General features: G+C 42.9%; 1 protein-coding gene across 1 annotated transcript in view; it reads left to right on the top strand.

Moving 5' to 3' along the window:
* The window catches only part of CAP2 (cyclase associated actin cytoskeleton regulatory protein 2), a 114,701-nt gene that overhangs the window by 44,867 nt on the left and 54,062 nt on the right, over positions 1 to 15,772 (top strand). The window contains exon 5 of the mRNA XM_044293417.1: positions 15,574 to 15,717. Coding sequence (XP_044149352.1) covers positions 15,574 to 15,717 — 144 coding nt within the window. The remainder of the gene's footprint in view (positions 1 to 15,573; positions 15,718 to 15,772) is intronic.

Consider the following 15,772-nt stretch of genomic DNA (forward strand, 5'->3'; position numbering starts at 1 on the left):
CTTCAAACGGATCCGTCCCCATTGACTTACATTGTAACTCTGGACGGATCCGTTTGCCTCCGCACGGCCAGACGGACATCCGAACGCTGCAAGCAGCGTTCGGGTGTCCGCCTGCTGAGCGGAGCGGAGGCCAAACTGTGCCAGACTGATGCATTCTGAGCGGATCCGCATCCACTCAGAATGCATTAGGGCTGGATGGATGCGTTCGGGACCGCTTGTGAGAGCCTTCAAACGGAACTCGCAAGCGGAGCCCCGAACGCTAGTGTGAAAGTAGCCTAATATGTACAGCTCATCCCGCAAAAAATAAGCCCTCATACAGCTCTGTATATGGAAAAATACTCATGTTATGGTTGTCAGAATATGGCAATGCAAATAAATAAAAAAATTCTTAAAGGTTTTTTATTTTTTAAGTAGTAAAACACAATTATATAACTTTGGTATCACCGTAATTGTACCAGCAGAATAAGGGCATCATGTCATTTTTAGCGCACCGCCAATGCCATAAAAGTGTTGGATGTCCATTTTTTTTCACTTAAAGATTTTTTTCCTGTTTTCCAATACAAGCTGTGGTTAATTAAATGGTGCCATTAAAAAAATACAAAGAATAAGCCCTCATACTGTATGTGAACAAAAAATGTAAAAAGTTATGGCTCTTGGAAGGTTGGGGAGGAAAACATGGAAACGCAAAAACAAAGCTGGTCCAGTCAGCAGATTTGTACCTATGAAACTGGCTGATCTGTTGCATGTGTTGGTCCCATGTTCAGATGTGCCAGCACTGCTGAGAAAAATGTTTTAATATATGCAAATGAGCCTCTAGGAGCAACGGGGGCATTGCCATTACACCTAGAGTCTTTGCTTTCTCTGCAACTGCTAGGCCCTCTGCACTCTGATTGACAGGGCCAGGCTGCGTAGACATCATCACGCCACATATGCTGTATCAAAGGTTTGAACGGTCGCACAGCTCTTTATGATAGGACTGAAAGCTGGATGAGCACCCTGTGCGATCGCTAAAGGGAACCTGTCGGCCAGACACCCCCAGTTAAAGGGCTGGCACCCCGGGCAGTGGCATCCCTCGTCTGTCCATAGAGATGGCCTGCCTTAGTTTTTGTGTACTATGAAATTAGAAGGACTATACAAAACTGCTTTCAAAACTGCACGCAGAAAACCTGACCTGTGGCCGTACCCTAACACTTGATGTGCAAACACCATGCAACATGTACCTACAGCAGGGGCGTTGTTAGGTTAAAACATTCGAGGCCTGGGCCCCTGATGTTTGTCCTAGGCCCCGAATGTCCTCCATCCTCAGGACGGCAATACAATTGAATCTAATGCACTGGAAGAGCTGAAGGACCTGTGATGACATCAGACCAGTAAAACAGACAGTGGTTGAGAAGGACCTGTGATGATGTCACCATCAAGTGACCAGTACAGGAGAGGACAGCAGTGAAGAGGAGAAGACCTGGGAGAAGAAGCTATAGTAATGTCTGCTACATCAGGAGAGGTAAGTGTGAAGGGAGAGGCAGATCAATGCTGGGAGTTGTTTTTTTTTAACTGGGACTGTATGTTAGGGCTGAAGGGAGGGGTGTTATTTACATGGAACTGTGTGTTGGAGGTGGCTGGGGAGGGGGTCATGTTATTTACATGGGACTGTATGTTGATGGTGGCTATAGGAGGGAGTGATGTTATTTACATGGGACTGTATGTTGGAGGGGACTGAGGGAGGGAGTGATGTTATTTACATTGGACCGTATGTTGATTGCGACCTTGGGAGGGAGTGATGTTATTTACATGGGACTGAATGTTGGAGGGGCTGGGGCAGGGTGATGTTATTTACATGGGACTGTATGTTGGAGGCAGCTGTGGGAGGGAGTCATCTTATTTACATGGGACTGTATGTTGATGGCGGCTGTGGGAGGGAACAATGTTATTTATATGGGACTGAATGTTACAGGGGTCTGAGGGAGGGAGTGATGTTATGTACATGGGACTGAATGTTGAGGGAGTGATGTTATTTACATGGGACTGTATGTTGAAGGTGGCGGGTGGGGGGGATGATTTTATTTATATGGGACTGAATGTTGAGGGGGTGATGTTTACATGGTATTGCATGTTGGAGGTGACTAGGGAGGGGGGGATATTACTTACTTGGGACTGTATGTTGAAGGCTGCTGGGGAGGAGGTGATGTTATTTACATGGGACTGTATTTTGAAGGGGACTGTAGATAGACAGGGATGTTATTTACATGGGACTTTATATTGGAGGGGGCTGGAGAGATGGTGTGATGTTATTTACATGGGACTCTATTTACATCGAACTATATATTGGAGGTGCTGAAGGGAGGGGGATGATGTTATTTACATGGGACTGTATTTTGGAGGGATACAGAAAATAACAGTCAGCACTCCGTCCTTGTAATTGGCATGGTGCAGGTGTCTAGGGTCGGCGTCCCACAGATCAGCATAGAAGAGAAGACCGGCACTCACTGTATAGATGCGCTTATATTTTTTTTAAGCGCATCTATACAGTAAGTGCTGGTCTTCTCTTCTATGCTGTATTTTGGAGGGTCAGGAGAGATGATGTGAAGTTATTTACATGGGACTGTTTGGTGGAGGAAGGAATATAACTACAGGGGCACTGCAGGGGACATTATAAATACTGGGGGCACTTTATGGTGAGCATTATAACAGTAGGGGGCAGTGTAAATACTGCGGGCACTGTAAGGGCATTTTAAATACAGAGGACATTATAGGCATTCTTATTACTACTGGGGGCTCTATAGAAGGGACTTATAGATCTGCCTTATTTCTACTAAGAGCACTAGGGGGGCCTTATTACTACTGAGTGTTCTGTAGAGAGCTACCACTGGGGTAACAATTGGGGGCCTTATTTCTACTGGGGGCTCTGTGAGGGTATTATTAATACTGGAGGGCTCTTCTACTAATGGAGGCACTTTTGGGGAGCATTATCACGGTTGGGGGCACTGTAGGGGGCAGTATTACTAATGGGGGCATTCTTATGGAGCATTATCACTGAAGGGGGCAGTATTACTAATGAGGGCATTCTAGAAGGGATTTACTATTGGTGGGACTATGAGAAGCACTATTACTATGGGGGGGGGGGCTCCTTTTTCTTACGTCAACTGGGAGGCTCTGCATCTGACAGGTATGTGCTGCTGTATAGCAAGTACAGCAAAATGCGGTTTGTGGGGGGAAGGGGGGACGACTTAGAGAACTGGGCCATAGTCATTGGGGTTTGGGCCCCAGATCTTTTGAGACCCTAGCAACACCCCTGGCCTACAATCTCCCGTCCATTGAATGTATTGTTTTGCAGCATTATTCTCATGCATTGATTCCTGCTTATTCTCCTCTGTGCGCCTCTCTGGGAGCCCCCCTTCCACCTGCGTCCTGCATATATTGTGAAGTGAACTTGTGCTGTTCTTATAATTCCAGCTGGCATACCAATCCCGCAGCAACTGTAATACGTTACTGTGCAGAGGACCTGCTCTCTGACTTTTTATGGTCATGTTCTATATTTGTATGTACGATGGGAACAGTCAGATGGCTTTCTTACCTGATAGAAATGTTTATGTGTACCAACTAGTGGTCGCTTGAAGCACAAAGCAGAGCTACTCCCAGCCGTTACAATTGCGCCCTGTTACAGGCAGACATTCCTGCCGAGTACATTTTAATATGCAATAATCTCCTGTCATTATTAGGCTGCCTTCTTGTAATGAAAGCGCTTTAAAAATAGAAGAGAAAGGGCAAAAATACATTATATCCTGACGTGACCTGCTTGTTTCGCGGAGGTGACAGCAGTCTTAGATGGTCAGCTCCATTTTACGAACAATTTAGAATCCTTGTATATACCCATTAATGTCTAAATAATCTATTCTGCTGGTAAAATGTGATGGGAGAGCGTTACCAAATGTCTGAGATATTACTGTTATTAGGATTCAGACCACCCAGGAATGCGATCAGAACTTACTAAAGAAATCAGGTCTGGATCTCAAGTACCGCTCGTTGTACTGTTTAGGATCAGGCAACCGAGTAGTCAACATGCCTAGTTTTTTTTTTTTTTACAGATTTTATATATATATATATATATATATATATATATATATATGTATATTCTATATTATGTTTGCGTCTGTTATGTGATTTTGAAATGGCAAACAGTGAATACAACAAAAATGTGGTTCCCCAATTTTTGTACAATAAAATGGAGGAAAAAAGATACTGCAACACACACCAGCGTTTATATGCATGGGACATGCCAACGCAGTATCTACAATTACTATACATCGTTTTGTATTATTATGTATTTTATATGATATGTTTTGGCCTTATATTAAGGCTACTTTCACACTTGCGGCAGAGAGATCCGGCAAGCAGTTCTGTCGCCGGAACTGCCTGTCGGATCAGGCAAAATGTATGCTAACTGATGGCATTAGTAAGACTGATCAGGATCCTGATCAGTCTTAAAAATGCCTGATCAGTCGAAAAAATGCATTGAAATGCCGGATCCGTCGTTCCGGTGTCATCCGGCAAAACGGATCCGGCATTTATTTTTTTCACCTTTTTTTCAGTCTGCGCATGCGCATAACGGAACGCCGGATCCGGCATTCTGAACGCCGGATCCGGCACTAATACATCCCTATGGGAAAAAATGCCGGATCCGGCGTTCAGGAAATCTTCAGTTTTTTTCGCCGGAGATAAAACCGTAGCATGCTGCGGTTTTCTCTTTTGCCTGATCAGTCAAAACGACTGAACTGAAGACATCCTGATGCATCCTGAACAGATTTCTCTCCATTCAGAATGCATGGGGATATACCTGATCAGTTCTTTTCCGGTATAGAGCCCCTGTGACGGAACTCTATGCCGGAAAAGAAAACCGCTAGTGTGAAAGTACCCTAAGGCCCTTATGCACACGGATGTTGTTTTGGTCTGCATCCAACCTGCTGTTTTGGCAGCTCGGATGCGGACCCATTCACTTCAATGGGGCCGCAAAAGATCCGGACAGCACTCCGTGTGCTGTCCACATCCGTTGCTCTGTTCCGTGGCCCCGCTAAAAAAATAAAACATGTCCTATTCTTGTCCGCGCTTTGCGGACAAGAATAGGCATTTATATTAAAGGCTGTCCGAGCCGTTATATTAAAGGCTGTCCGAACGCGCACGGATGCCATCCGTGTTTTGCGGATCCGCGATTTGAGGACTGCAAAACACACCACGGTCGTGTGCATGAGGCCTAAATGTTTTGGCAAAGGTTAGTGAGGAACAGGGTTAACCACCTTTTCCACCCCCTCTTGGGAGGAGTGGGCTGGTTCTGCTTCCTGCCAGGAGGGGAAGTTCCTGTGTAACCAGAGAGAGGAGAGGAAACACACCACAGAGCTCCTGCTCCTGCAAAGGATTCTCCAGAAGGAACTATTAAACACGTCCTCAAGTAAATCCTTGAGAAGTCAGAAAACAGAGCGAACTTCATCAAATACACTGCTGGAAGGTGAGGGACTACAGATAAGACACCCATCACCCAAACTACTACTAGGCGAGTTACAATACAAGTCTGGATCTGATAGTGGACATCTACACTTACAAGTGCTAAATGCAGCCATCCAACCTACCTCCATATTCCTTACCGGTACCAGAAAAGTTCACTTGGAATCTGCTGCTATTGAATATACCTGAAGTTATAATTTGCACTTAGTAAAAAGAGATACGTTTACTTCTGGCCTGGTTCTTCAAAATTACATTCCCATTGCGCCGATCCCCAGGGAGTATCACCTGAGGGAGTACACCATGACACAATACTTCATCATTGCCAATACCACTCCCCTACTCACCACTGGCTCTTCCGGGCCTTGCTGCACAAGTTTTGCCACAGATTTCATGAAATCCACTGTGAAAATCCATGACATTTCAGCTAAAGAATAAAAATAGAAGGAGGAATCACAATGTTTGAACATAAATGAGGGTCTAAGAGTCAAGATTGATGTATTTTATTTGGTATTTGGGTTGGTGTATTATGGGTTGATGACATACTTGTGGAACAGGCTTGCACATGTGGTTTCGGGTGCGGAAACGCACGGAAATCTACAAGGAAATCTATGCAGGGGGGCATAGTTCACTGCATTTTATTTGGCAAAAAATGCTAAAAACCAATACGGATTTATAAAATGCAATGCAAACAATGCAGGTTTGTGGCATTTTTTTTTTTTTTTTGTTGCGATTGTGCATAATTACAATTTTTGCAGTTTGTTTAAAAAAACCTCTTCCTGGCTTTTTTTTTACAAGCCTTTGAAGTAAAATACAAAAATGCCACCTGTGTGTGAAGGAAACATAAATGCTGTAAGTGACATGTAATAGCTGCTGGATTGCATTTTATAGGCTTTACAACAGTGTCCAGGAGCTTCAAGTTACGCCTCTGTTTAAGAGCATATTAATCACAGTAAATGAAGTGGTTTCAGTGCACTCAGTCTGCAGGGCTGCTGCTGCTAATGGAATGCACCAGGAGGGAGGTATATAATCTTACTATAGGTGGCCATACTAGTTAGATAGAAGTGACTGACAGCTGTATAGCCATTGAATGAACAATCATCTGGTGAACTTTTTTTTGCAGACATGGCCAAAAACATTTCAGTCCACATTGGCAGTTAGGCCTCATTCACACATACGTGGACCACAGTCCATGAAAACCCATCCTGCTGAGTGCACGAGAGCACGGCGTCATTGGTTGCTTCGTTCCGCCGCCGCTTTACAGTAATACACTCGTATGATCTATACAAGTGTATTACTGTACAGCAGCGGTGGCACGAAGCGCACAGCATCATAGCGACCAATGACGGCGTGCACTCATGCACTCAGCAGGACGGGTTTTCATGGACCATGGTCCACGTATGTGTGAATGAGGCCTTAGAGTCAATCCAACTAGCCATACACATTCAGTGAAACCGGGTGATGGACTAAAGACATGGAACATTCTTTTAAAGAAAGATACGACCAGGGTTGACTTCTTTTCAGATGATATTGGTTGGCTAAAATATTCATCCATTGTTAAATTTCACCCAACGGGGGGTGACACTGGCCCACTGGAGGATCCTCCAATGGGCCTAAGCTCTGAAACTGTAATGGACCTCTAATAAAACAGGGCCACTAAGGTCTAGCAGAAGCTAAAGCTGACCTTATAACTGATAACCTGGTGGACATACTATATATGCAGTCTGTGCAGTTGCACAAGTTCCCAGTAGGAAATGAGGCCCACTACCATCTTATAAAAAAAAAAAGCACCAATACTTCCAAGAGTATGGCCATAAGTCAGGTTTTTGCATGCAGTTTTGGAAGCCAAAACTAGAAGTGAATTTATAAAAAATGAGATTTTTTTTCATCTGTCAACCATTATACTTTTTGATCCACTTCTGATTTTGACTTCCAAAACTGAAGGAAAAAACCTGACCATGTGGCCGTACCCCTAATATCTACTTTATTATTTTTCTTGCACAGGGCCCCTTTACAGTCTATGTCAACCTCTTACACAGGTGTCCTACATGTGCAATGATAACAGTTGCTTTAACAAACATGTCCTGTATGAACAGTGGGTGAGCCCTCCGAATTATTTCCTCTGGTGGGCCCAAGGAACTCCACACTGCACCCAACGATCAACTGTTTTGGCTGAAGTCATCCGTTAGTACTTCCTTTAGTGAGGATAGTGATTACTCTCTATCCTGTCCGCAATCCAGATATAAAATATGGCATTATTGCATCCTTCACAATGAGATGAAGCTTTAGTCTTTAATTAGTAAAAATCAATGGATGCTTTAAGATGAGTCACCTTGCGGAGCAGCACTTATTGCTTGCTCTAAACAATTTTAAGAAACTCTGTAATAAAGCAGAAGTGTTTACTCAAAGAATCGTAAAGTAATCTGAAGCAACTGTACCCTGTCTAAAATGACAAGACTTTTCATAGAGCACATGCCTTAGTCACGCAGGAGGTTTTTCCAGATCACTTCTGCATCTCCTCTACAATGGCCTTTTTTCTGTCTTGAGATTAGCTATAGTATAAATTAGAAATTTACATTGTTTTAAATAAAATATATGCTGTAGCCTCCTCAGTAATGTATGGTGGTTCCAGGAGATGATGGATGGGATTTACTGTTAGCTTTGGCGAATAAGATGTTGCCTAAAATGGGTGATAACTGTAAACTATGATGACGGTTCTTTATTGCTAAAGGGACAGATTTGCACTAAAGCATCTCAGTCAGTCAAATCAGGTGATTGTCAAACATAGATCATCCATGCAGCAATGTTTGGGCTGGACAGTAACTGTTAAGATTGACCAATCTTAGGGTACTTTCACGCTTGCGTTGTTTGATTCCGGCAGGCAGTTCCATTGCCTGAACTGACTGCCTGATCAGGCAAACTGTATGCAAACGCATGTCATTCTTTCAGACTGATCAGGCATTTTTCAGACTGATTAGAATCCTGATTAGTCACAAAAATTCCTGATCAGTCAGAAAAATGCATTGCAATATCAGATCCGTTTTTCTGGTGTCATCAGGCAAAACGGATCCAGTATTTATTTTTTTTCTCATTTTTAAAGGTCTGCGCATGCACATTTTTTTTCCGCCAGAGATAAAACCGTAGCAGGCTACGGTTTTCTCTTTTGCCTGATCAGTCAAAACGACTGAACTGAAGACATCCTGAACGGATTACTCTCCATTCAGAATGCATGGGGATATGCCTGATCAGTTATTTTCCGGTATAGAGCCCCTGTGACGGAACTCTATGCCGGAAAAGTAAAACGCTAATGTGAAAGTACCCTAACCAGGAATAAAGTGCACCTCTTTTGTATGACAAATATGGGCCATCTGAAATATTTTAGGGTGCATTAACACAACTGTACTTTTAGCCAACATCCAATCCAAATTTTTTGTGGATAGGATGCGGACCCATTCATTTCAATGGGTTCACAAAAAATGCAGACAGCACACCATGTTCTGTCCACATCTGTATGCAACAGATGCAACACGGACGCCACAAGGACGTCATCCGTATTTTTTGCAGATCCGTGTTTTGCGGATCGCAAAATTCATACAGTAATGTGAATGCTGGGACTAAACAAAAGCTTGTGGGTGCATGATGTAACATCACAATGTTGCTCTGCTATGTCCCAACAAATCCTAGTTAAAGGGGTTCTCCGGGAATGATTTAAAGTGATCTCCAGCAACCTGTCTGAGAATGTGAGCGCAAGACAGGTTGCCTCCACTTGCAGAGCTGCCTGTGGCGTGAGGGGTCGGGGCCTCACTATACATTATGCTCTGACATATACTACATATTGGTGAGTGTTCCTGTCAGGCTACTCAGCCATGTTGGCATATCAAAGGCGGGATGACATCATAACCATCTATTGTACAGCAGTGTAGAGTGCCCTAGGCAGCGCTGCAAGTGGAGCCAACCAGTCCCGCTCACATTCTAGGACAGGTTGCTGCCATTCCAGGAGAACCCTTTTATTAGTAGCAATTTTAGTAGAGCAACTTATGTGTTGCAACTACAAGCTGCCGTGTGGCCCTAGCCTCAGAGCTATCAGATGTGTAGTCGGTACCACCTATATAGTCTCTTGTGTGATACACCTTCATACATTGTGAGACATTTCTGTTTATATAGCAAAAAATAGAAACATTTGCACTACAAAACTATATCTATAAGATGTGAGTACTGGATTACGGACTTGTCGTCTTGTTTTTTTTTATTCCTTTGGATTTGGAGAAGTTCGTAAAACTTTAAATGCTTTCTATAAATAAACACTATTAAAAAAATATCTATAAGATCTGGAGTTTTTGAAATGATCCATACTCTGAATCACTAAAAGTTTGTTTTCTTACAGGACACTCTGGCTGAAATTGCCCTGTCACTTGCAGTCATGCTATTTTAAGTAAAGAATCTGGGACCAGGGTATAAAAAAACAAAAAACTTGGATTGCAAGACAGGTGCAAAGAATGTACAAGATAGACGGCACAGTAATAAAAAAAAAAGCAGCAGCTGGGATTTCTCATTTACAACTCTCTTCATTATCAATCACTGATAGTCAGGCCCATTCTGGAGTCACAGCTGCTGGTCCCCTGCGGTTGTACAGGGCTATGCTGTCTGCTGGTGACTTGGGATTGTCAGTTGTCACTGTACACTCAGCCATAAGTGGCTGCTGTCCCGCTGGGCATTAATGGATACAACCTCTTCTTGCTTATCTCTGAAGTTCACTTGTGTCATGACACAGATACCATATAATCACCAAAATGAATTCACCAGGGTGAGCCTGCAGCAAAGTGGGTGGGCAAAGGACTACATTCTGTTGCTGCCCATCAGTGCATACAGTACATTCAGTTTCTTAAAAAAAACGACTTCATTGACTTTACCAAAATATTCTATGTGCCAAAATACCCTAATCGGTTTCTAAAGAGTGGGGCCTTCATGAAAATGGATATAAGCAACATTTAAAGGGGTTGTCTCATCACAGACAATGGGGGTATATCGCTAGGATATGCCCCCATTGTCTTATAGGTGCGGGTCCCACCGCTGAATCGAGAACAGAGCCCCAAAAGTGTTGGAGGGCGCACTGCGCATGCGCAGCCGTCCTCCATTCATTTTCTATGGTGTCACCAAAAAGGGCCGAGCGCTAGCCCATAGAAGTGAATGGGAGCGGTGGCCGGTCATGCGTGGTGCGCTCCTATTCACTTCTATGGGGAGCTCGCTTGGTGGTGGCCAGACCGGAGTCTTCCAGCCTCCACCTTGCGGGTTCCGTTCCCGATATAGGTGCGGGTCCCAGTGCCTATAAGACAATGGGCGCATATCCTAGCGATATGCCCCCATTGTCTGTGATGAGACAACCCCTTTAAGTACAGGGGTGTAACAAGTAATATTGGGGCCCCAAAGCAAAACTTGGAATGGTGCCACTTTCCACCATGGCCACTTTTTAACAAAATATTCTGAAACGCTTATGATCGAGCCCCTTAATGCACATGGCTAAGGCACACATTGATATCACAGTGTTGCCATAATACATAGCGATGTCACAGTACAGAGATAAAAAATAATAAAAAATAAGTAATGCAACACAGAAAGGATAATGCAAACCGAATCTAAGTAAAATTTAACATACATGGCATTTTACATACATTTTATCGCTAACTACACCTTATGTCTGAGTGGAAATGGGTCCCCTTAGTTGTTGAGCCCCACAACAACTGCTATGCCTGCTGCCCTGGTAGATACGCCAATGTTTAAAGGGGTTGGCCACCTTTTGGAGGGTTTTTGGCAAATCCCTCTCCTGGCTAGACCTGCAAAAGTGAAGAATACTTACCTGCTCCCTGCCGCTGGGTCCCAGCTCTTTTGCTTCCCAGCCTCAGCTGCCTCGATTGCATCCTCTGCTGTAAGCAGCTACTATAATGCCGCTGAAGCGGTGACCTGACCTCCTTGCATCACATAACCAATTGACATGATGCAAGAGGAGCAGGTCACTGCTGCAACCAGTTATTGGCAGATATTTACAGAGGGGGACACGATATGCCGAGGCAGCCAAGGCTGAGGAGAAATGACTGGGCCTCACAGCAAATTTTTGAACAGGGGTCCACCACTCCAGCAAATTCTTTGCGACCCCCACTCCATTGGCCTTTCAAGTTCGCTCTCTTAAGACTAAGCCAGGCAGCAGCCCAGTCCGCTTCCCCTAGTGCCTGAAGGGGCCCTGACAATAAAATATTTTAGTCCTCCTCCTGGGTGAGCCCCTTCTGAGTTTGGGCCCCAAAGCAGCAGCTTCCCCTATAGCTACTCCCCTGGCTGGGGAGCAAAGGGGCTGGGACCCAGCTGCAGGGATCAAATAATTTTTGCAGGTCTGGCTACTAAAGGGTTTATAAAAAAAAAATCCCCAAAAGATGGCAAACCCCTCTAGTAACTGTAGTTTCCCTACCATTCAGCAGGAAATGTTGAGAGTTCATTTTTCCTAGAGTGCTTAAAAATAAATCCTAAAACAAAAATGCTAAAGGAGTTGGTTGTAGCCTCTGGGCCTCTGGAAAATACATCTCCTTTCTGTCTTTTCATGCACGGCACAATGTTGAGCTTAGCTTCTGTACATGCTTTCAAGACACATTTTCTTCCTGGATCTGTGGCTCTGGGCCAGAGTCACCATACTTTTTATGCCTTTGGTCTTCATCAAATTGACAACACTACCAAAATATTATGGCTTTTTGGTTGTTTAAAAGCCGGGAACCCTAATATAGTTAAAGCTGCAAATAAACTCTTTCGAGATGAACCTGGGGGAATAGTGTACACAGTTCCCACTACAAGCTTCTGGTCCAACTGTTCAGGCAAACAGTCAGGCCCTGGCACTGGGAATATATGCAAACAGAATTAAAAACAGTAGTAAAATAAATTCTTGGTCATGACGTAGTCAACATTAGAGGAGTTAAATCATTACATTGTCTGGAAAAACTTAACTATAATGTTTTACTGTGTTAAGTAAGCCCAGTCAGCTAGAAAAATACACTGAAACAGAAATGTCATTTTGTCATTTTTATTTAAAAAAAGGTGAGGTCTCCTGGCGACCAAATAACACTCATGTTCATATAGGTCAATCTTTGATTGAGGGTTCCATCAGGATTGTGCCACTCTTCAAAATTATGACAACCATTGGCAAAACCCCGATGGACAAAGTCAATGGTGTCTGTCGGTCACTGCTTTAATGCGTTAAAGGACAGATATTCCAGTATATAGGGAGATCATAATGTTAGTGTGAACAGAGCCTTACTGTCAGTATATAACACAGAAATATAAAATACTGTGCTCATGTCCGACTGAATATATTTATAACAGTATACATCTTTTCTGTCCAGGTTTGTGCCTGGGCCCACTGCCATTTAATGGAGGGAGATTTACTAGGCCTGTATAAAATGTAGATAGAGAAAACTTAGACAAGCAGTCTAAAGATGAGCCAGATTTATCTCAGTTGCTAATGCTGGATGATAAATTTGGTGTTTAGACATTGTAGTCTAACTTTACACTACCTATTGGTTGGCTTACTCTGTGCCAACATTTTTTGCCAGGATCCCCTTTCCACTAAGCCATGCCCATAAATAGGAATAAAGCTTGATGCAACATTCTGCACCTGAAATGCACCAAATTTTGCTATATTGTACAACAAAGTCTAGGCGCAATGACATCATTTAATATACTATGTATAATGTGTTTCATGGGTCCTACAAGTTAAATATGGATAGTTTTGCCTATGTAGATAACCAGTAGATTGAGATGTAGATATCTGGCAGGTCCAGCATGTCTAGTCCCCAGTCATGAACTCATATTTCCAGCAGAGAGGAGCCCAACGTGTTGCACTGGGGGCCTCTATTGTTTTCATCATACTGACCCATCTTTCTCTTCTGTGCACCAAAGAATTAGTTCTGTATTTTCTCAATTCTCCAGGCTTACAATGTCTGACTGGAATATACACTAAATGGAAAAAATGTATTGGGACACCTACATATAACACCTTCAGGAGCTTTTATGAAACCCCATTCTATATCCATAGACATTAATATGGAGTTCGTCCCTCCATTGCAACTAAAATAGCTTCCACTCTGGGAAGGCTTTTTACAAGATTTTGGACTGTGTCTGAGGAACGTGTTGCCCATTCATCCAGAGGAATCCAGACACTGATGTTCATTGAGAAGGCCTGTCTCACAATCTCAGTTCTACTTCATCCAAAAGTGTTCAATGGTGTTGTGGTCAGGACTGTGGGACGACCAGTTAAGTTCTTCCACACAAACTCAAACAATTGTGCCTCTATGGACCATTGCTTTGTGCACAGTCATGCTAGAACAGAAACTGACCTTCCCCAAACTGTTCCTACAAAGATGGGGCGTACTATTGTCCAAAATGTGTGCTGAAGAATTAACATTTCCCTTCACTGGAATTAAGGGGCCTAGGCCAACCCCTGAAAAACAACCCCATATCATTATCACTCCTCCACCAAACTTTAAAGTTCTCCTGGCATTCACCAAACCCAGAGAAGCGTGGAAACCCAAGCCATGAAGCTTTTGGGGAACAGTTTTGTGCTGATGTTAATGCCAGAGGAAGTTTAGAAGCAGTTATTCAGTCAGCAGAGCATTGGCAACTTTTATGCACTCTGTGCCTCAGAGTTGCTGTGGTTCCTATATGCTTTCACGTTTTTATAATCTCTATTATGAGCATTTGTAGAACATCTCAGTTTCAGTAATGCGCTCAAATTCACTGATCTCTTTAGAACGACCCATTCTTTCACAAATGGCTGTAAAGTCAGACTGCATGGCTAAGTTCTGGATTTTATACACCTGTGGCAATGGGGCTAAATGAAATAACTGAATTCAATGCTTATGAGGTATTCCCTAATAGCTTTGTCCAGACAGTAAATATGTGCAAAAATAAATAAATAATTTTTAAATCATGTAAAAAAAAAATGGCTTTTGTGACATTTCTGGTAAATGCTTAAAGGGAGTCTTGTGCTGTTTTTCTTTTGTTGATCCGAGGAACCATTCCCAAGTTAAGATACTTTTTTCTTATTTGTAAATTCACATGATAAATGAGCAAGCAGTCACCTAAGTCATCATTTTTGGGCAGCAAATCGTTCTATGTAAACTGTAATCTGCTGCCCAGAAACTATTTTTCTTTATGGAGAGAAGTGATGGCAGAAGTGACCGTTGTTACCCATACACAGGAGATGATTGCTGCTTGTAAATGCAAGTTTCACCTCCTATAACGAGCAGGCAACTATCAGGAACAAATGGTACATTCCCAATAATTGCCTGCTGTCTCCGCCCATGTAAAGGGGCCGTATGACTAGTGTGGGAATAACTCCTTGTGGACGAGGTTGCAGATTCTTTAGTGTTGGCACTTTTGACAGCAATAATTTTGGTCAAAAAAGCTACAGCCACATGTACTTGAACATCTATAGTTAATTCTAGAAAATACTGTATTTAAAGGAGGAGATTTATTATCGCCCTTTCTGGTGAAAATAAAATCACAAACGCTGTGTTTATGACTTTTTAAACGTCAATGTGGCAAAATATTGTCAAAAGTGGTGTTTATACGTTACCCTAACCACTTTCAGAAAAGGGTGCATGGTAGTGATGGGCAGGGCCAACTCGCCTGGAACACAGTTTTCTGGAGTAAATGAAGACAGAAGTATACTGCAGCTCTGAGCTGCCGTAGGTTTCAGATTAGCAGCACAACTGCCAGAGGATGCACCTAATATATGATAAGGTGTGCGTCTCACCATAAATTAGGTGCATCCTTTGGCATCACAGGAGATATCAAGACTGGCGTAGAAAATACCAGTCTTATGAAATCTCTTCTAAAGTGTTTTTGGTTTGTGTAGTTTTCGGGGTCAGTTGGATTTATTTTTTTAATATAGCGTGCTCTGGATACGGCAGTCTTTCTGGCAATTTTCCTATAAGCTTCTATATAGGATTGAGAAAGGATGAAAATAGTGTTAAGGAGGCCTCAAAACATAACTGAATGGTTTTGCTGTAATCTTACTATCCATGCAAATGTTTTTTTCCATAGGCTGAGCTGGCATTGCTCCTAAAACCCATATCAGAAAAGATTCTTGAAGTACAGACATTCAGAGAGAAAAACCGAGGAAGTCAAATGTTCAACCACCTTTCGGCAATAAGTGAAAGTATTCCAGCTCTTGGCTGGATTGCAGTGGTAAGTTATACTTACTTTTCCCATATCCTATAAGAACCTTAATTACCAGGTGATT

The sequence above is a fragment of the Bufo gargarizans genome, chromosome 5, assembly GCF_014858855.1.
Source record: "Bufo gargarizans isolate SCDJY-AF-19 chromosome 5, ASM1485885v1, whole genome shotgun sequence".
NCBI lineage: Eukaryota > Metazoa > Chordata > Amphibia > Anura > Bufonidae > Bufo > Bufo gargarizans.